Genomic DNA, 20,179 nt, shown 5'->3' on the forward strand with positions numbered 1-20,179 from the left:
CGTTTATCTTAAAAAACTGTTATAACTATTTAAAAAATGTACATTATTGTTTTGTGTGTTTTCCCCAACAGCTGCCTCTCCACCACTGCCACCACAATTCAGTATAGAGATGGAGAAGGATGAGGACCTAGAGCAAGCAATGCTAAGCATCACCCCCTCCAAGCTACAAGTGCAAAGTAAGTTATTTGGATGATTTTTGCTGTTTTTTTTTTTATTTGCACATATCCAAACATCTATCTGTCTGACTGTATGTCCACCTGTCTGCCATTCTGTTCATCCATCTGTCCATTCATCTGTCTGTCTGTCTGTCTGTCCATCCTCCTATCTGTCTATCTCTTTCTCTGTCTGTCTGTCTGTCTGTCTGTCTGTCTAGTGCCAGTAAAATATTTCAAAATTTTAAGACAAGGCTTTGAAGTTAGTGTGTACATCTAGATTAATGCTTTGTGTGTTCCCCAACAGCCACATCTCCACCACTGCTGTCAGCTGCTGAACTGGAACGGTCTACCAAAGCAGTAAAAGGTGTTTCCGCAGGAGGTTCAGCACTGAGAAGAAAAGCTGAACATGAATTGAATCCTCCTTTATTATGTTGTTTGTGTTCTGGCTATGTTCTAGCCATGTTCCAATAAAAGTGTGTTCGCCGTTGGCATATACTAACTGTCCTAAGGACTATGAATTGATTCCAGTCTGGGTAAGTACTTCTTTTATTATGAATTTTACACTGTTCTTTCTACATTTTTCCTTCCATCTTCAGATGATTTTGTTTTCAGTCAATAGATGTGTTCAACTTTGGGTGAAGGGTGAATTCAGTAGCTTTGTGTCTTTATTATAGTTTTTCTCGATTGGTTTGGCTCATTTCTTGAAACCGAGATGACATTCTCAAAACCATAAGGTCATTTGGCCAAACAGTCTTACAGTTCTGCTCAACATTATAGCTCACTAGCAAAATCAAATATCTTTCCCCAAACTCTTCTTCCATGCTTCAAAAGCAGATTCCTTTCCCATATAAAAGGTCAGTACAGTCAAAATAGCACAGATCCTTCTCAATTGCCTTGGCACATGTGCATTCATTTAGTGCTTTTGTCAAAATAACCTGGATGGTTTAGCACAACACCATGGATCCCCTGCAAAAGCTCATATCTCTCCCAAAACAGTTTATCCATGTGTCAAAACTAAATATCCTTCTCATATAAATAGTCAATGCCCCCAAAATGCATTATACCTTTGGCATTGTTTAAGCACTGCAAGTCAAAATGCTTAGACGTTTTGTCACTGAGGCACAGGTCTAGCAACAGAATACCACTATGAATAAAACTAAAAGATTTTACAGTAAAATCAGCCTCCAATAAACCACTCATACTCAAGGAAACTGTAAACATTTTTATTCGTACAAAGAAATGTTAACATTAGAGAACATACTGTGAAAAGAAAACATATACAGGATTCTGTAAATGTGAACAGTTATAAACACAAACAAAAAACAAAAAAAAAACAAAAAAAAACTCTAGCCTACCATACTGTAAATAAAGTTTCAGAACTATAGTACAGTAATATTTTCAGTGGTCGCCATTGTCACCCTCTCTTTCCTGGCCACCATCCTCATCCTCCTGGCCATCGACGCGCTGCTCTCTGTTAGGCCATACATCGCAACGGATATTTTCTCTTGCGATGCAGCGAGGGAAGAAACGGCGTGAATGTCTCAACCATCCCCTACATTGATCCCCTGTGATGTCCTCACATGCAGCATCCATTGCATGCAGCAGGGCCCTCTGGTCTTGAGCCTGATGCTCATACACCCTCCACCTCCAAGCTGAAAAAAACTCCTCAATTGGATTTAGGAAAGGAGAGTAAGGTGGAAGAAACTCCATTAGCATCCGGGGATGGGTGGTGAACCAGGTTCTGATGCGTGGGCCACGGTGGAAGTTCACATTATCCCACACAATGACATAATGTGGTAGCTGAGGTCCTTCTTCACCTCTCTCATTTTGCGGGATCAGATCAGTATAAAGGTGGTCCAAAAAATTGAGGAGCTTTTGTGTATTGTAGGGCCCTAAACTGGGAATATGTGTGGCCACACCTCTTTCTGATATAGCGGCACACATTGTTATATTTGCTCCTCGCTGGCCTGGGACATCCACAGTGGCTTGGTGGCCAATGATGTTACGGCCACGCCTTCGACCTTTGGCCAGGTTGAAGCCAGCTTCATCAACGAACACTAGGATGTGAGGGGTTTCGTTGCCTTCTAATGCCATTATTCTCTACAATAGAATAAAAATAAATCTAATCAGTCAAGTAGAGACAGATACTGCAGGGAGGATCTAAAGTACTGTAAAAAGAGGGAGTGAAAAACTGAAGACAATTTCTAGGCAAAATGCTCTAGTCACACAAAGCTGGATTCTGAAGGTAAAAAGGATAAAGCAAAACAAAAAAAAAGTGGTAACCATGTCTTACTGTAATAGTGTTACAATGATAGACAACCAGTAGTTGACTTACATGCACATACTGGTACCGCAGCTCTTTCACTCTGTCAGAGTTTCTCTCAAATGGTACCCTGTAAATCTGTTTCATGGTCATCTGATGTTTCTTCAATACCCGGTCTATTGTGGAGATGCTGATAGAGTTTATATTTTGGAACATTACATTGTCTAGAAGGATTGCATTACGAATCTGTCTCAGTGTGATGGCATTATTTGCAATGACCATGTTGCATATTTCTCGTTCTTGTTGTTCATTTAGAAGTTTTCTTCTGCCACCCACTTGAGGCTGTCGTCCAATCCTAGACATACAAGTCAAAGGTCAACACTGTAAATTTGTTACAAAATGAGTTACCAATGTAATTGTACTGCTGTTTTATGGTACTAAAAGTGTGATGCACTGCACAGTGACTGGAATACTATTCACAGTATTTTCTCCATTTTTTTTTCTTTGTCATTTTTATAGTATCATATAACATCACATGAAGATATTACAGTACTCTAGGCCTACACATACACCAACACTGAATAGTTCAATAGAATAGTTCTGTACCTGTTTTCCCTGCGAAAGGTTTGGATGATGGAGGAGACTGTAGACCGAGGCACTTTAGGCTGCACTAGGCGACCTGCCTCTGCCATTGTGAGGCGATGGTTTATAACGTGGTCAGTAAGGGTGGCCCGGATTTCATCTGGGACATCATGGTGCCTCCGTGCTCCTCGGCCTCTTCTATTCTCACTCCTCCTCTTCCTCTTCTTCTTCCTCCTCTTCCTCGAGCAGGAATTTGCTGTTGTACTTGGCGAGGTGCTTCCATGTTCACACTGCAAATGAAACTGGCCCCGGGCCAAGCTCTGTCTATATACTTTTGGCAGCAGTCATAATCAGATGACAACACCTGTCAGGTAACTAAACAAACTGTTTGATTGGTCATCTGAGATGTGGGAAACTGCTCCTTCGTTAGTTCTAATTTCACCTGATTGATTGTCAAGTACTGTCATAAATTTATCAAATGTTCCAAGAAATTCTTTCATGGTATTATATCTTTGACTAATTTTGACAGTTGAACAGACAATTGTGCATATGATGACTTACACAATGAAACCATGCTGATATGTTTTGGAGAGAGTAACCATTTCACTGAAAAATCAACTAATCAGTTTAGATCAGCAAGATCTATTTATTTGGTAAATGTGCTAAATGTGGGCTCATTGTGCTAACTGTAGCTACTTGTACATAATCATTTGAAAAAAAGCACAGAGTCACTTGAGACATGTACTAAAGCATTTGCAATTTGATAAAACCAATGAAAAATGACATTCTGTTGTGAACAATTGCAAGGTGGTTTGGAGATTTGTCCATGTTATTTTGAGAATGTCATCTCGGTTTCAAGAAATGAGCCAAACCAATCGAGAAAAACTGTAATCATAGACAACACCTGTCAGGTAACTAAACAAACTGTTTGATTGGTCATCTGAGATGTGGGAAACTGCTCCTTCGTTAGTTCTAATTTCACCTGATTGATTGTCAAGTACTGTCATAAATTTATCAAATGTTCCAAGAAATTCTTTCATGGTATTATATCTTTGACTAATTTTGACAGTTGAACAGACAATTGTGCATATGATGACTTACACAATGAAACCATGCTGATATGTTTTGGAGAGAGTAACCATTTCACTGAAAAATCAACTAATCAGTTTAGATCAGCAAGATCTATTTATTTGGAAAATGTGCTAAATGTGGGCTCATTGTGCTAACTGTAGCTACTTGTACATAATCATTTGAAAAAAAGCACAGAGTCACTTGAGACATGTACTAAAGCATTTGCAATTTGATAAAACCAATGAAAAATGACATTCTGTTGTGAACAATTGCAAGGTGGTTTGGAGATTTGTCCATGTTATTTTGAGAATGTCATCTCGGTTTCAAGAAATGAGCCAAACCAATCGAGAAAAATTGTAACACCAGCTCTTTTATGTTTCTAATTGTAAAATGTTCTATATTTCAGTAACATCTGCTGCCCTCTCCAAACCACCTGCTGATGGCAAAAGTGGCCTTCAAGAATTGTCAGGATATGGTAAATAAATTACAGTTCTGATCACCAATTTAACTATTTGCCTTGTTTACAAAAGTAATAAATTTTTTTTTTTTTTTGTGATGTGTCACAATACTATTGTCCACAGTACCAGCTCAGAAGACACCTGTGCCTCTTCCTAAAGAGTTGAAGTTTCTTGTCCAAGAGCCAGCCTTTTTGGAACAATCAGAGCCTTCAGTACCAACTACAGGTGTGTGATATTTATTTACTTTTACTTAGCATGTCTAGTGAATCACATTCCACACTAGAAGATGTTTCACTCTTTTGTTTATATATATATATATATATATATATATATATATATATATATATATATATATATATTAGGGGTGGAGCCGAACCCGAATACGGTATTCGGAAAGGCACAAATAGCGTGTTTTTAACGAATACTTATTTCGAACAAATACCTTAATAAATATTTGTATTCGGGAACAAGAAAAACTTTCTATCAAAAAAGCTGCGTTTCCTCAGGAGACCGCAGTCAGTGTAACTGTTAAAAGAGGCGACTGACACAGGCTGCTCCACACAGCAACAGAGAAGACTCGGCTGGGTGAAAAAAGACTTCACTGCGTCACTATTTTTGATGAATATATTTCTGTACCTTAACTGGGTTTATAACTTTGGGAAGCAGAGTTTGATCGGGAGATTATTCTATTAGGGGCCGTTCAAATGCGCGCTAAAGTTCGTCGTTATTTCAAATGTAGACGCGCGGTATGCGCGCTCATAATGAAAGCAACGCTCACACGGTGCTACGCGCTCGTTTTTTCCAGGCGCGTCCGCGCCGCATCGAGATAAATATTCTATAATCTTTGGATAAATACATCTCAACTTTTCAGAATGCCACATGCGCACGCAGGTCATATGACAAGAACCAACAAATCAGCTTCACCCTTTCCCTTATACCGTTGAAAAAACAGCCAAGTTGGAGGAACAGCTGATCATATCTGTACATGAATAACCATTTTTAAAGACATTTAATAGCAAAGCTAATGCAAGAATCTGGAAAATTTAATGCTGGAAATCCATTTATGCTTTGCTGAAACTTCCGAGTCGTCATTGAGTGATCAGGCCATGGTTGCTTAGCAACGGCAGACGCCACAAGAAAGAAGTTCTTTCAGAAGAAGAACATTTTTATTTTTATTTTAATTCTGTCTGTTCAGCATCCTCCAACAAGGACTGGTGGTGGTGGGGTTCATAATGTTCATAATGGTATTTTATTAGTTGGTTTAACCATGGATGAGGTAATGGTTGTCATGTTATTTTTTTTCAATGACGTTCCTTGTTACATATTCAAAAACATTAACCAATATTGCATATCAATAATTATTATAATGGATATAATTACAAAATACTTACACTATAACGTAAATTAAAAGTTAAGCGCACAAAAAAAAACAGGATTTTTACACTTATTTTGAATTTTACTCGAATACAAATACAAATACAAATACTTTTCCCCCCTCAACAAATACAAATACAGATACAAATACCGGCTGCTTTGCACACCCCTAATATATATATATATATATATATATATATATATATATTAATAGTCTATCTATTATTCTATTTGCAGAGCCATCGTCTTCTGCTCCTGACATTTTGTCAGTGACCAGTCTGGATCCTCTACAGCAGACAACTCAAGGTAAGCATCTAAATAATTTTTCACACATATGCCTGATTAATATAAAGTCTGTACTTATTCTTCTTTATTTCAACCAGGTACAACAGCCCATCCCAGAAATCCTCCTCCACCACTTGGTTATGACCATGATGTCCGCCAATGGAAGTGTTCCCAGCAGCAGAGGATCTGGATGAAGACAGAGCTGGAATCCATGGGCTTGTGGCCTGGCTCGATTCCTGTTAGCAACCCCATGAAGACCGTGTCATTGTGGCGTTTACCTCCTCAGCCAGAACTAATGGACACCATCACCGATCTGCCATCTCCTAAATATTTCCAGCTTCATCCATTTTTTATTTGGAAGCCTGAAAATGATACCCTGATGGCCAGGCTGAGGAACAACTACACTCTGCCATGCTTTGAAGGGTGTAGACAGAGCCACAGGTGACATCTGCAGGAGTTGGTAGACCTCGTGTGATTGCAGGCATCACAGGTCAATACTGTCTGTTTTCTTCACGTCTGTGCTGCAAAGTCTGTAAAAAAAAATGGTATGCAGACAACCCACAGTGGCTGGAAAAGCTCCCCAAACACTTCACAAACCTGTTGCCAGCTGTTCTCACTTATAAGAAGGCTGTGTGTAAATCTCTGTTGGATGAACTGCGGCGTACTGGTAAATCACCCACAGACATGGCCAACCAGGTGATGGAAATGATGCATCTTAAATATGAACGTGCTCACTTGGCCTACCTCCTCAGTTGTCAGAATATCTTGGATGCTGAGGCTGGAAAGTATGGACAGAGAAGCATCACAGGATTCCTGAGAAACGAGACCCAGCCTGCTCCCTTTGGCGAGTATGCTGATCCCAATGGATGGAGTGGAATTGCTGTGTCTGCACATTATCTCACTGACTGTCTCCTGCACGAGTATCAGCGCCAAGAGAGAGCTATTATACAGCTCCTACAAGGAACCTTTGGGCAGGCATTTCATTCCGACCACACCCGAAAGGTGGCCAGGAAGGTTACTTTTACTTCTGGCACAATGTCATCCTATGCCATCATGAATGAAAGTTGGATGATCTTATCATGGGTGATGGTACAGTCAGAGACGGAAAAGTCCCTGGAGCCCATGTACAGGGGACTCGCAAATCGGTACCAGACGGCAGGAATGGAGAAGGCACATTACCAGTGGGTTGACAGGTAGGCTTGATAATTCTGTACCTTGCCTAAGACATATCACATAGAGAATGTATACATCAGTTAATACTATTATCCTGACTGATGAACAGATCCATTGACTGATTTTAACATTAACATTATACTTTTCTGTTTTTTTCCCCAGAGATTGCTGTGCACCATTCAGAGTGCCAGACTCTCACAAAACAGAGCACCTGAACTGGGAAGCGTGGCAGACTACAGATGACATTATTGCCGAAGCCACTTCTGGAAACTTAGAGAACAAGTGTGCTTCCAGATCTTTCTACAATCAGCACATCATGATCAAGCTGGACCTGTTCCATTGTATGAGGCGCTTCCTCCGTGAGTGTGTTTCTGAGCATCATGCCCTTTACAGCTCCTTCTCCCAGTTCTTGTCTGCTGCCTTCTGTGTTGTGGATCAGGAAGATCTGCAGAAGCTCAAGGATGCTTACGCATTTTGTGGTATTGAGCCTGCCAACCCCACAAAGCAGCACATTCGGGAACACTGCAGAACAAAGATCACACAGCCTAAAGAACTTGTGAGGAGGGTCGAGGATGTTATGCACCATTTTCATTTGGCAGGAGATCCTGATGGTGTTCCCCTGTACAAACCGTCCATGCTAAAAACATGGCGCATACAGCGGGTTCACATTCTGCGAGGATGTCTAAGTGATCCAGAGGTTGCCGGTGAAATCTTGTACAGGCATGGTGGAATACTGCAACTGAACCACGTTCAGGGTGAGGGGGCCAAAGTTCCAGTATGGATCCCCATAAGAGGAACTTCTCAGCAAGAGGGGTACCACTTCCACCAGGCTCAGTGGGTCACTGGCACACGTGTCTCCTCAGAACTGTTTCAAGCCCAGGGGATGACCGGAGTGGCACGCTGGAATTTTCAGCGTCTGGTGGACCTAAAACAGCCAGGTGTTCAGCTTCCAGCAGCCTTTGATCCAGCTCTGATGGCAGAGATGAATACAGTCTCAGAAAGGCTGTTAGGTGTGCCAAAGTATCCTGCCCTTTGGGTATGTAGCAGAGATACTGCAGAAAGATTTGGGCTGGAGTATGTTGAACCTGGATGTCGCCCTGTTGTCCTGGACTGGGAAAAGCACAAGACCAAGATGACTGAAGTACATCCAGCTGAGCAGAGTGACACATCCACTGCCATGTCGCAATACACTTCTGCTCCTCTTGATGTGACTCCAAGTCCTTATCTAGAGTCAGGTAAACTTTTACAGACACAGGAACTGAAAAGACATATATGCTTCATTATATATATATTTACAAAGGGTTTCATTTTCTGTTGTTGTTGTTGTTGTTGTTGTTGTTGTTGTTGTTGTTGTAGTAGTGACCGCCAGTTCCCAGCCTGTGCCCTTGCTGTCCTCATCTTTTCCATGCAAGGCTGAGCATTCTTCAGAGACAGGTGAACATTTGTTAGACACACAGTGTCATGTCATCCCAGTATCTCATTTGTATTTTTGTCTTAAAAATGCATTTACAATTGTTTACTTGCTATTGTAGTGACCTCCAGTCCCCAACCTGTACCCTCTCTGTCCTCATCTTTTCCTGGTCACGCTGATCTTCGTTCAGAAACAGGTGAGTAGTAACAGATGGTCAAACCAAAAACGTTTCTGCTATTTATCATCTTGGCTAAATACTGATTAAATGTTAATGTGATTGTTGTAGGTGCCACATTCACACCACCTTTGCCCATGAAAGCCTCACCTGCTAGCAGCCGCACTGGACCTGTGAAGACTGGTGGTAGAGTGTTTGTGTTAGATCACAAAAAGTGGACAGCCCCAATGAAGGAGACCATTGACACTTTACTAAAGAAACACCATGGAAAGAAGGACATGCTTAAGCTTGTGGATCAGGAGTATGCAGCAATGGTCCACAGTTCCTGTACTGACCCTAACAGCATGCTCCATTCAACCACAAGATTACACATCTCACAGTATGTCAAACACCTTGCAAAACTCTTAAACACCAGTTCTTTCTTAAATACAAGTCCATAAAAACTTGTTGTATTTGCTGACAGAGGGTAGTGAAACTACTAGTGTTCCAGTTGCAACTGTGACTCCAGCAGTCATGCTCACACCTGCACCTCCTCCAACCACACGTATGACTCACGTGGCTGTTGAGAAAATTGTGGAAGAAATTATGGAGAGACAGCAACAGCAGCTGCAGCAAAAGCAACAGCAACAACCCACCGAACAGAAAAAGAAACAAACAAAGACCTGTCTTGCCTGTGGACAGCCCAAATCTCGGTACGAGAATGATGGCTCCTCCATTCACTTCTTTTACCAGCAGGGTCCTGTTAGATACTTCTATTGTTCAACAAAGGTTTTTACAACCTACAGTGCAGAAGGTCTAACAAACCAAAGAATGCCTTTTCAGGACTTTATGGAGACAGAGTTTTTTCAGAGGGAACTGGAAGCCACAAAAAAACGAGTTGAGGAGAAAGGGCAACAGAAACGGAAGAGGTCTGATACGCAACCTCAACCCACTGGTCGCCTGTGCAGATTCTGCAAAATGGAACTGAAGCAGGGCCCAAACAGTCCACATGTTCACACGGGCTTTCCCGGGGTATCAGGGAAATACATATACTGTCCTGCTAAAGTCTTTTTTATTTACAAAGATCAGGGTATGGACAAAGAGTTGACCTGGAAAGACTTTAAAGATTCTGCTTTTTATGAGGCAGAAAAGCAAAGATGGATTGCAGAGAAAGGAAAATAAGTCTTTTTTTCCTTTTGTTTTCTGTAAATAATTATATATGTTCTTTGGATTTATTTAGATTTCATTGATAGTTTTTATTGTTTTATAGTTTCATCTACTTCATATAACTCTGTAACTATAATAATAACTGATTAGAAACCTTTTAATCCACAACTCATGTCAATATTATTTTTATGTCATATAAATTAAAATGTTTTTTTTTTACTTTTAAATCTTTTGTTAATTTGATGTTTGTAGATTAAAACCTGACATTAATAAATAACATTTATTTCTGCTTAATTTTGTCTGAGCTAAACTGGCCAATAAACACACATTTACAAAAATAAGCAAATAAAATTAATAAAGTAGAAATGCAACTAAAATATATCACACTTGAGGACTTCCGGTTATGGCGGCAAGGTGAGCAGACGCGTTCTCCTCGTGCTTAATTGCTTTTCAATAAATCCTGCATAATATTCCAGAGAGAGGTCATATAAAGAGACAAAATTGTAAGCATAAGAGTAAACCACCTCAAACATGCCAAAAAAAGCGGCTAAGGAGAAGAAAACGATGGAGAGCTTCGAGGATGTAACGTTAGGTCAGGAGCTAGCTGATGGGGAGCCATGCTCACCGGAGCAGGCACACGCTGACGTGTCTGCGGACGCTGAACAAGTCATAAACATGGAAAATCCATCAACAAAGGACCTCATGCTTGCCATAACCTCATTCAAACAAGACTTTAACACAAAAATAGACGGTGTACTGACGGAAATAAGAATTGTCCAAACGGACGTGAAAGATTGTAGTGGGCGTATCATAGAGGCCGAAATGCGAATATCGACGGCAGAAGACGAGATACAAACCCTGAAAGAAACTATCGAAAAACTTGAGAACAAGACAAAAAACCTCAATAACAAAGTCGAAGACTTAGAAGGGAGGAGTAGACGTAATAACTTGCGTGTACTGGGCATACCCGAGAAAGTGGAAGGCAATGATACCTGTTCCTTTATGGAAAAATGGATAGCGGATGCTCTGAAGATAACGCCGCCGGTTTTGGAGAGAGCGCACCGGGTAACAGCGAGCCAAAGTTCCACCACGTATCCGAGAACTATCATCATCAAGTGCTTAAACTACAAGGACAGAGAAAATATCTTGAAAGCAGCGCGGATACAGAAAGAGGTGATGTACCAAAACAACAAAATAAGATTTCTTCCTGACCTGCCAACGGAGGTGTATAAGCGACAGAGGAGTTACGACGGCGTGAGGAAGCGGTTACGGGAACTCGGTCTGGATAAGCACCGGGTGATATACCCCGCACGGCTCCTGTTGACCAACGGTGACCGCACTGTCGTCTTCAATACACCAACGGACGTGAATAATTACATCAAGAAACTGGAGCCAGTGACTGAGGATGACTAAATTAAGTGTGACTTGATGAGAACTTTTATTGAACTTAAAATCTCGTCAGATGTGGCTGCTGGAAAATGAGAGGTATGAAGGGCCTGAATTTGTTGGAAACGTGACATCGGACTACTTACAAACTTGATTCTCTTAAAATACTAATATAAAGTTTTAAAAAGTCCTGTTTAAAGATATATTTTATTTAGTTTTCTCTTTCTTCTTCTTAAAGTGTAATTAGGTGCTTCTTAGGTGAGTGCTGAAAAGTACGTGCATGTAGTATGACACGTATATTTTACTTTCAGTTGATAGATAAAACATCTTATCTGGATTATTTTTTCTACGTAGACAAGTAATTGAGCTGAGTTTTGGTTTAACGTTACAGGAGAATAGTTCCTCAGCATAGTGTGGACCTATTCCGGATAATGGAGGGAAGTTATTTAGGGGTTTGGGGGAGCCTGTATGTTCTAGTGAGTCAGGCCTGGGTTCTGGGTGGGTTGCTCTCTTCCTTTTCGTTTTGGGTTTTATTTCAAATGGTACCCTTTATAGGTTTTTATTGTTATTCTTGCACTAAGACAATTTACCTCTCTTTATGTTAAATATGACACTATACAGGGTTCCCGCGGGGTCTTAAAAAGCCTTAAAAGCATTGAATTTATTAATTTGGAAATAATACCTTAAAAAGACTTTAAAAAGTCTTGAATTTTGATGTCTGGGTCTTAAAAATTGTGCTGTATGTAACTTCTCCGTGTTGTAATTTTCCTCAAAAGTTTCATTTGTCAACCACGATTATTTTGATTAAATGACGTAGTATAAATAAAGAGTGGCGGAACCAATAATTGAGAACGCAATGCAGCCCCGGGTCACAGTACAAAATACTGCGAACACGTAACGTTAATGCCTTTAGTAAATGAAGATCACGCGCTACAGCATCACAACCATAGACTACAACACAACACAGACCTCAAGCAACAAGCAAAGGAGAAGCGCGAAAAATCAAGGAAAATCTCAGCATTCCACAGGACAGGTTGACTGACGCCGTTATATTTTTAACGTTTGTTTTTACGTTAGTTAGTTACCAATTTCATTCTGAGGTTATGGGGAAATGTAAATTTAATGAAGCGTGGCTGGATAAAAACTCTTTTCGTCATTGGTTAAAACCAGTGGACAACAACGTTTTTGAGGCTTTTTGCACCATATGCAAAAAAAGGATTCAGCTAGGTACAATGGGAATGAAGGCATTAGAGTCTCATGCCAAGTCGTCCAAGCACATGAACGCTCTCAGTGGACAAAAACAAACTCCTTCCATCGCCTGCGTGTTTCAACCAACTAATGTTAGCCAGCTAGCTGCTAATGTGCCTGAAGCGGCAGCTGGAGCTAATGTTAGCCAGCTTGTTGCTAGCGCTGCAGACCCTCCAGCTATGACCGCAACTAGAGTGGATCTGCGCACAGTTTTTGGGTCCACACCAACAATGAAAGCCGAGGTGTTGTGGACTCTTAACACAATCGCTAAACACCAGTCCTACAATGGAAATGAGGGTATCTCAGAGCTTTTCAAGTGCATGTTCCCTGACTCCGACATCGCTAAAACGTTTACTTGCGGTCCCGACAAAACAGCTTACATAGCCAAGTTTGGTTTAGCTATTCACATCAAAGAAGAACTGGTGTCCAAAGTCAACAAATCGCCGTTCGTTCTGATGTTTGATGAAAGTCTCAACGAGACTACGAAAAACAAACAGCTGGATGTGCACGTCCGCTTCTGGAACGAGGGACAGGTTCAGTCCAGATATCTAGGCTCTCAGTTTATGGGACATTCCACTGCACAAGACCTGCTGTCGCATCTCAAAGTAAGGATAATCATTTTTTACTTTAAAAGCTCATCAATTTATATTGATAGACTCAACTTGTGTGCATGTACTCTTCTGTAACTGCAATATTACATGACCAATTAGTTATTTCCCTTAACAATATATGCTCATCCAGTCCTCTTATTTGAGTAATCAAATGCAACCCTTTTTTCAGGAATGTATGGACAGACTGAACCTCAGGGACTTGGTGTCCATCTCAATGGATGGGCCCAGTGTGAATTGGAAACTCTTCGACCTTTTCCAGAAAGATCACGCTGAGCAGTATGGAGGTGAGCAGTTTAGAATGCTATTACTGTTTGTGGGTGAGTGTGAATGTGATCTATTAATAATTATAATAATGCATTTTATTTGTAGTGCACTTTACATTGTACAAACAGTCTCATAGTGCTACAGAGCAAAAATTGATGCATGAGTGCAACATATGCAGTACAAAATCTCCATGTGATACAAAATATGAATTTGGTTTCTAATATTAAGTTTTGCAATGAAATCTTCAGATGCTCAGCTCATTTGTGTGGGGAGCTGTGGCCTACACACGCTACACAACGCATTCAAGTGTGGGTTCACTGCATGGCAGCTGGACAAGTTGCTGAAAGCAATGCACACATTGTTCCTCAATGTGCCCGCCAGGAGAGAGGATTACATCACAGTAACCAAGTCTACTGTGTTCCCCCTTTCTTTCTGTGCCCATCGTTGGGTGGAAAACCTTCCAGTTGTGGAGAGAGCCCTGGAAGTCTGGCCATCACTGCTCTTGTACATGGAAGCCATGAAATCAAAGAAACTCTCGAACCCTGGAACAGGTAGGCCGTTCTTAAATGCAATGAATAGGTCTGTGACTGTGTCCTAACCCTGGTGCTGGTGTGGCTTTGTCATAGTTTTTGTAATATATGGCTAAGTTGAAATGTCCTGCCTCTCTGTCTGCCTCTCTCTGTCAGCGTCTTATGACACAGTTGCAGCAGCCATGAAGGATCCACTCATCTTGGCCAAATTGCAGTTCTACACGGCACTCGCCAGGACCTTCACTCCCTTCCTGAAAAAATATCAGACAGATGAGCCTGTGCTTCCATTCCTTCCGAAGGACCTGACTGAGTTGATGATGGTAATAATTTACTTAAAGTACAACTCACCCCCAAATCATTTTTCTTTGCTGATAAACTGTATAAATAAGTGTCTAATAGTGAGTTTGTGGTTAGTATGTGTAAAAAATAGTGGATACATTGTGCATCAAAATCAGACAATTTGATGTCGGTGATTAATGTGCCGCACCGGACATTTTTGTGTTTGTCTTTTGACAGAGTCTACTCAGACGCTTCATAAAGAGAGAAGTCCTCCATGATATCACTGCCCTGCAGCTGACCAAATTGGATGTCACAGACAAGACCATCTGGCTCAGCCCACAAGACATCAGCATTGGTCTAGGTGCAGAGTCAGTCCTTAAGGTAGTGTGATGGTTTAAAAAGGTCATTTTACAAATGGTTAGGCTGAACCAGGTCATTGAAGACATGTTCTATATCCATGGCTACCTCTCTCTAGAGCATCAAAGGTGCAGAGCTCAGGGTGCTAGAGTTCAGGAGAGAGTGCATACAGGGACTGTGTAGCATCATTAGGAAAGTGCAGGATAAGAGCCCCCTCAAGTATCTGACTGTTAGGCAGATGGTGTGCCTGGATCCATCAGTAATGTACAGAGACCCAGAAAGATGTAGGAAGCACATGAAAGGGCTGGTTCAGAGGTTTCTCCAGGACAAACAGCTAACTGATACTTCTGCGGGTAGGAATAAAGGCAAATCATAGGCTACACATGAATTTATCCTAAACCTGATTGGCTGATAATGCCTTATAGCCTAATTATTATTTTTTTCCCGCATATTTTCTCATCTGTTTTGTCATAGGGGATGTCATACTGCAGCACTTCGACAGTTTCCTATCCTTGGAGAGCCGGAGTGAGGACTTCCTCTCCTTTTCTCCCATGCAGAAGAGGCTGGACATCTTCCTGAGGAGTGCCATGGAACCTTATCCAGAGCTGTGGGGCTTCTGCAAGAAGCTGCTCATCCTTTCCCACGGCCAAGCTACAGTCGAACGTGGATTCTCTATCAACAAAGAGGTGGAGTCAGACAATATTCAAGAGGACACTGTGGTCACACGGAGGCTGGTGTGTGACTATATCACACAACACGGAGGTGTTACCCAGGTAAGAATGACCCCTGCCTGGACTAGTAAAATGCTTTTGACTTAAGTTGACAGAATCAACATAGTTGGCTTCTTGAGTTTGTCACTGACTCTGGTTCTCTTTTCCCAATCCTATACCTAGGTTCCACTCAGTAAAGCGCTACTCGAGAGTGTAGCAAGAGCTAGGACCAGATATCGTGCCCATCTTGAGACAGAGAGAAAGAAAAGGGAGGCAAAATCCCAGGCTCTTAAGAGGAAAGAGGCAGAGGACTGTCTTCAGGAGCTAAAGGTGAAGAGGAGACGCATACAAGAGGTGTGTGAGGGTCTGGCTAGGGATGCGGACAGGCTGGCTGAGGAGGCTGAAAGGAAGGCAGGAAGCAAGATGGCTGACCTGATCTCCAGGTCCAACCTCCTGCGGAGAGGCCATAAGGAGAAGTTGACGGAACTGGCTGTCCTTGATAAAGAGATTGCTGCCCTGAGTGAAGAGCTAAGGAGTTGACTCTGTTTCTTAATTTAATTTATTGTTGAGTTCTGATTTTCGATGTTTATTGTTCAGGGGTCTCTCAGTTCCCCATATTCCCAGAATGGAATAAGTAGCTAGCTAATGTTAAAAAACAACATTGTTCGGCAAACTTTCTTGTGGCCTAGTGAAATGTTTTTATTTTTCACACCTGCTTGGCTTATCTTTTACCCATTCCACATTTGAAAAATAAATGAACACAAGTTCAAGGATTTTGTTTTTCTTTGCTGGTAGGAAGGTGAAGTAGGTATTAATTTTTTATATAAATGGTCTTAAAAAGGTCTTAAAAAGACTTGAATTTAACTTGAAGAAACCTGTAGGAACCCTGCTATAAAAATGACAGACGTTTTGGTTGAATGTGTATCTTGGAATTGTAGAGGCCTTCGTAAACTAACTAAAATAAAACAAGTAATGGATAGAATAAAACAGATAAGAGCCAAAATTGTGTTCCTGCAGGAAACACACATGTTAGATCATGAGATAATCAAAATTAAGCGTAGATGGCCAGGTCAGGTATTGTCTTCAGCTTATTATTCGAATTCCAGAGGAGTTATAACTATGATACATAAGTCTATCCCTTTGCGCATTGATAAAATAACTAAAGACCCCAAAGGTAGATTTTTGATTGTACAGGGAAATATTCTATCAACTCGGATCAATCTGATTAATGTATATGGACCTAATGATGATAATGCAGATTTTTATAATGATTTATTTTTGAGAATCTCCACAATGCCCGGAAAACACATTATGGCAGGTGATTTCAATTGTGTTTTGCAGCCCAGTAAGGACCGGTCATCTGGTATTGATAACACCCATGTAAGGTCTAGAAAAGCTTTACAATATTTTATAAAGGAACTTAACTTGGTGGATATATGGAGGGCTCAAAACCCAATAAAAAGGGAATATTCATGTTGGTCCAGTACTTCTAAAGGATACTCAAGAATAGATTACTTTCTGATTTCAGCTGAACTAATTTCATGTATCAGGAATTGTCAATATACTAGTATTCTTATTTCAGACCATGCTCTTGTATCTTTGACATACGTTGAACCAAAGTTTTCTCATAATCGTACTAAATGGAGATTTCAAATACACTGGATGAAAGACAAAAGATTTCTTGAGTTCTTAGGGGAACAAATTGATTACTATTTTGAACATAACACTACCCAAACATCAGCTATAACCAGATGGGAAGCCTTTAAGGCCTTTATACGAGGACAAATTATAAGTTATACGAGTAGGAAGACAAAAGAGAAACAGGAGAAATATAAAACACTTGAAACAAAAATTCGCTTACTCGAGGAAAAAAGTTTACAAGCAGGCCAAAATACTGATAATGTTTTAAAAGAATTGCTATTGTTAAGAACCCAATATAATGAAAAAACACATGAAAAAGCAGCGGCCAATTTATTAAGATTAAAGCAGCAATTTTACGATCAGGGAGAAAAACCAGGCAGACTTCTAGCTTGGCGTTTAAAACAACAGGAATTAGAAAGAGCAATTACTAGTATTGAAGATGAAAATGGAAATATGACTGTAGACCCGTTGGAAATTAATAAAGCGTTTAAAAACTTCTACGAAAAACTATATTGCTCTGAATGTAAGGCCACGACAGATGTCCACTCCGCGTTTTTTGATAATCTCAACATTCCTAAAATATCTGAGGAATTTAAAATTAAATTAGATGGTGAGATTACGACAGTTGAGATTATGGAGGCTATAAAGGCATTAAAAGGTGGTAAAACAGCAGGACCTGATGGCCTGCCCATCGACCTATATAAATATTTCAGTGATAAAATGGTTAAGCCACTCTATGATATGTATATAGAATGTTATAATAGTGTATGTCTTCCTAATTCTATGAGAGAGGCTTTGATCATTCTTTTACCAAAACCAGGAAAACCGAATACAAAATGCGGAAATATGCGACCTATTAGTCTGATAAACACAGATACCAAAATAATATGCAAAATCTTGGCAAAAAGGCTAGAGACTGTACTTCCGGGCATTGTGGGTGATGATCAGAATGGGTTCATTAAAAATAGACAGGGATTTCATAACGTAAGACGTGTTTTAAATATTTTGCATAGCCAAAAAGAGGAAAAGGATACTGCTCTTCTCTCGCTCGACGCGGAGAAAGCTTTCGATAGGATCGAATGGGCTTATCTCTTTGACGTTCTCATAAAATTCGGATTTGGAAACTCCTTTTTACATTGGATCAAATTATTACATTCCAACCCAGTGGCTGAAGTTTTAACCAATGAGATGATTTCTGAGACATTTAATATTACAAGAGGTTGCCCTCAAGGCTCACCATTGTCCCCACTTTTATTCATTTTGGCTATAGAACCGCTAGCAATAGCCGTAAGAGCTAACAACCACATACAAGGGATTAAAATGGGTGGCAAGGAACATAAAATAGCTTTATTCGCTGATGATGTGGTGTTATTCCTAAAACAATTAAACGCCTCTCTTCCAGCACTTTTAGACCTGATCACTCAATTCGGAAGTATATCGGGATATAAAGTAAACACATCAAAGTCATCGTTATTGCTGCTTAATAAGGATAGTTGTCCAAATACATCACATTTATTTACCTTGAAATTATCATCCAGTTTTACATATTTGGGTATCAAAATTGTTCCCCAATTAGAAAATATAATTTCTACAAATTATAATGTTATAATGGAATCAATATCTAAAGAATTGGAGAGATGGTTATCTTTACCAATTTCATTGATAGGAAGGATAAATATATTGAAGATGAATATTTTGCCTAAATTCATGTATTTATTCCAAAATATCCCCTTGGCGCCACCAGCTGGAGTGTTCTCAAAGATTAATTCATTATTCAGGAAATTTATTTGGAACAAGAAATGCCCTCGAGTTCGTCTTTCTCTTCTTTATCTTCCATTTGACACTGGAGGGTTAAAATGCCCCAACCTGTACTGGTACTATTTAGCTGCACAATTAAGAACAATAATGTTTTATTTTTCCTCTGGAAATAAACCATCCTGGGTGGATATGGAGTCATGTGGTTTGGCGTTACCTTTAAACTTGTATATATATTCAGATAAGTTTAAACAACTGAAAACAGTCACCACGCACCCCATAGTTCGTAATATGATTGGAGTATGGTATGAAGTTAGAGAGTACATGAAAATAGCTGACTCTTTATCCCAGTATAGTCCCATTTGGGGCAACACATTATTCAAACCAGGCACGAATGACTCAGGATTCCGGTTGTGGGTTGAAAAGGGATTAAGCAAAATTAGTGATCTTTTTGAGGAGGGAACGTTGATGTCGTTTGAGCAGATATCTACTAAGTATAATATTCCAAGAAAACATTTCTTTAAATACTTACAGATAAGGAGTTTTGTTCTTTCTAGGCAGAACCAATCATTAAACTTGCCAGTACTTTCGTCTTTGGAGGAATTAATTACTAAGAAAAGCAATAATAAAGGATTAATATCAGTTTTTTACAACTGGCTTGTATCAGGGTCTACTGAATCAACAACACCGAAACTTGAATTATGGAAGATAGGATTGAATGAGGATATATCTGAGGATGAATGGAGACAAGTCTGTAAAAATTCTCAGAAACAGTTAGGGAGCGTTAGCTTAAAACTACTTCAATATAACTGGTTGATGCAGACTTACATAACTCCTGTCAAACTAAATAGGTTTAATAAAAATATTCCTGATACATGCTTTAAATGCAGAGAGGCTCAGGGTTCATTTGTACATTGTGTTTGGGAATGCAACATTATTAGAGACTTTTGGGTGGAAGTGATTAATATTACAAAAAGAATTGTATCCTTGAATATTCCCCTAGATGCAAAAATGATTTTGCTACATTTATATCCAAAGAACCTTAAACTAAATCTTCATCAGCGCAAATTCATAGATTATGCTATATTACAAGCTAAAAGAATGATAGCTCTTAGCTGGAAAAGGCCTGATCCACCATCTATTGGAACTTGGATTAATGCCATGGCACATGTATGGCCATGGAAAAAGTAACATATTTTATTAATAATAAAATGGATGTATATGAAGAAATATGGAAGCCCTTTAATTGCTACATAAACAACAATAATATTGGTCATTTATTACAAGAGGTGTAACTATGTATAG

General features: G+C 39.9%; 1 protein-coding gene across 1 annotated transcript; it reads left to right on the forward strand.

Annotated features, from left to right (window-relative positions):
• The first annotated feature begins 6,385 nt into the window (after positions 1-6,385).
• On the forward strand, positions 6,386-10,253 carry LOC141283769 (uncharacterized). The gene is made up of 5 exons (XM_073817084.1): positions 6,386-7,381; positions 7,524-8,596; positions 8,718-8,795; positions 8,894-8,968; positions 9,059-10,253. Exons 1-5 carry the CDS (start codon positions 6,873-6,875, stop codon positions 9,385-9,387), a joined length of 2,064 nt encoding a protein of 687 aa, XP_073673185.1. The 5' UTR covers positions 6,386-6,872; the 3' UTR covers positions 9,388-10,253.
• The last annotated feature ends 9,926 nt before the right edge of the window (positions 10,254-20,179 follow it).

Source organism: Garra rufa, chromosome 13, assembly GCF_049309525.1.
Source record: "Garra rufa chromosome 13, GarRuf1.0, whole genome shotgun sequence".
NCBI lineage: Eukaryota > Metazoa > Chordata > Actinopteri > Cypriniformes > Cyprinidae > Garra > Garra rufa.

Excerpts from the sequence above, each read along its gene's own strand:
- LOC141283769 (XM_073817084.1), top strand. The coding sequence starts at position 6,873 with ATGGCCAACCAGGTGATGGAAATGATGCATCTTAAATATGAACGTGCT. Across the intron at positions 7,382-7,523 it reads CATTACCAGTGGGTTGACAG|AGATTGCTGTGCACCATTCA; the intron begins GTAGGCTTGATA and ends TTTTTTCCCCAG. Across the intron at positions 8,796-8,893 it reads TGAGCATTCTTCAGAGACAG|TGACCTCCAGTCCCCAACCT; the intron begins GTGAACATTTGT and ends TTGCTATTGTAG.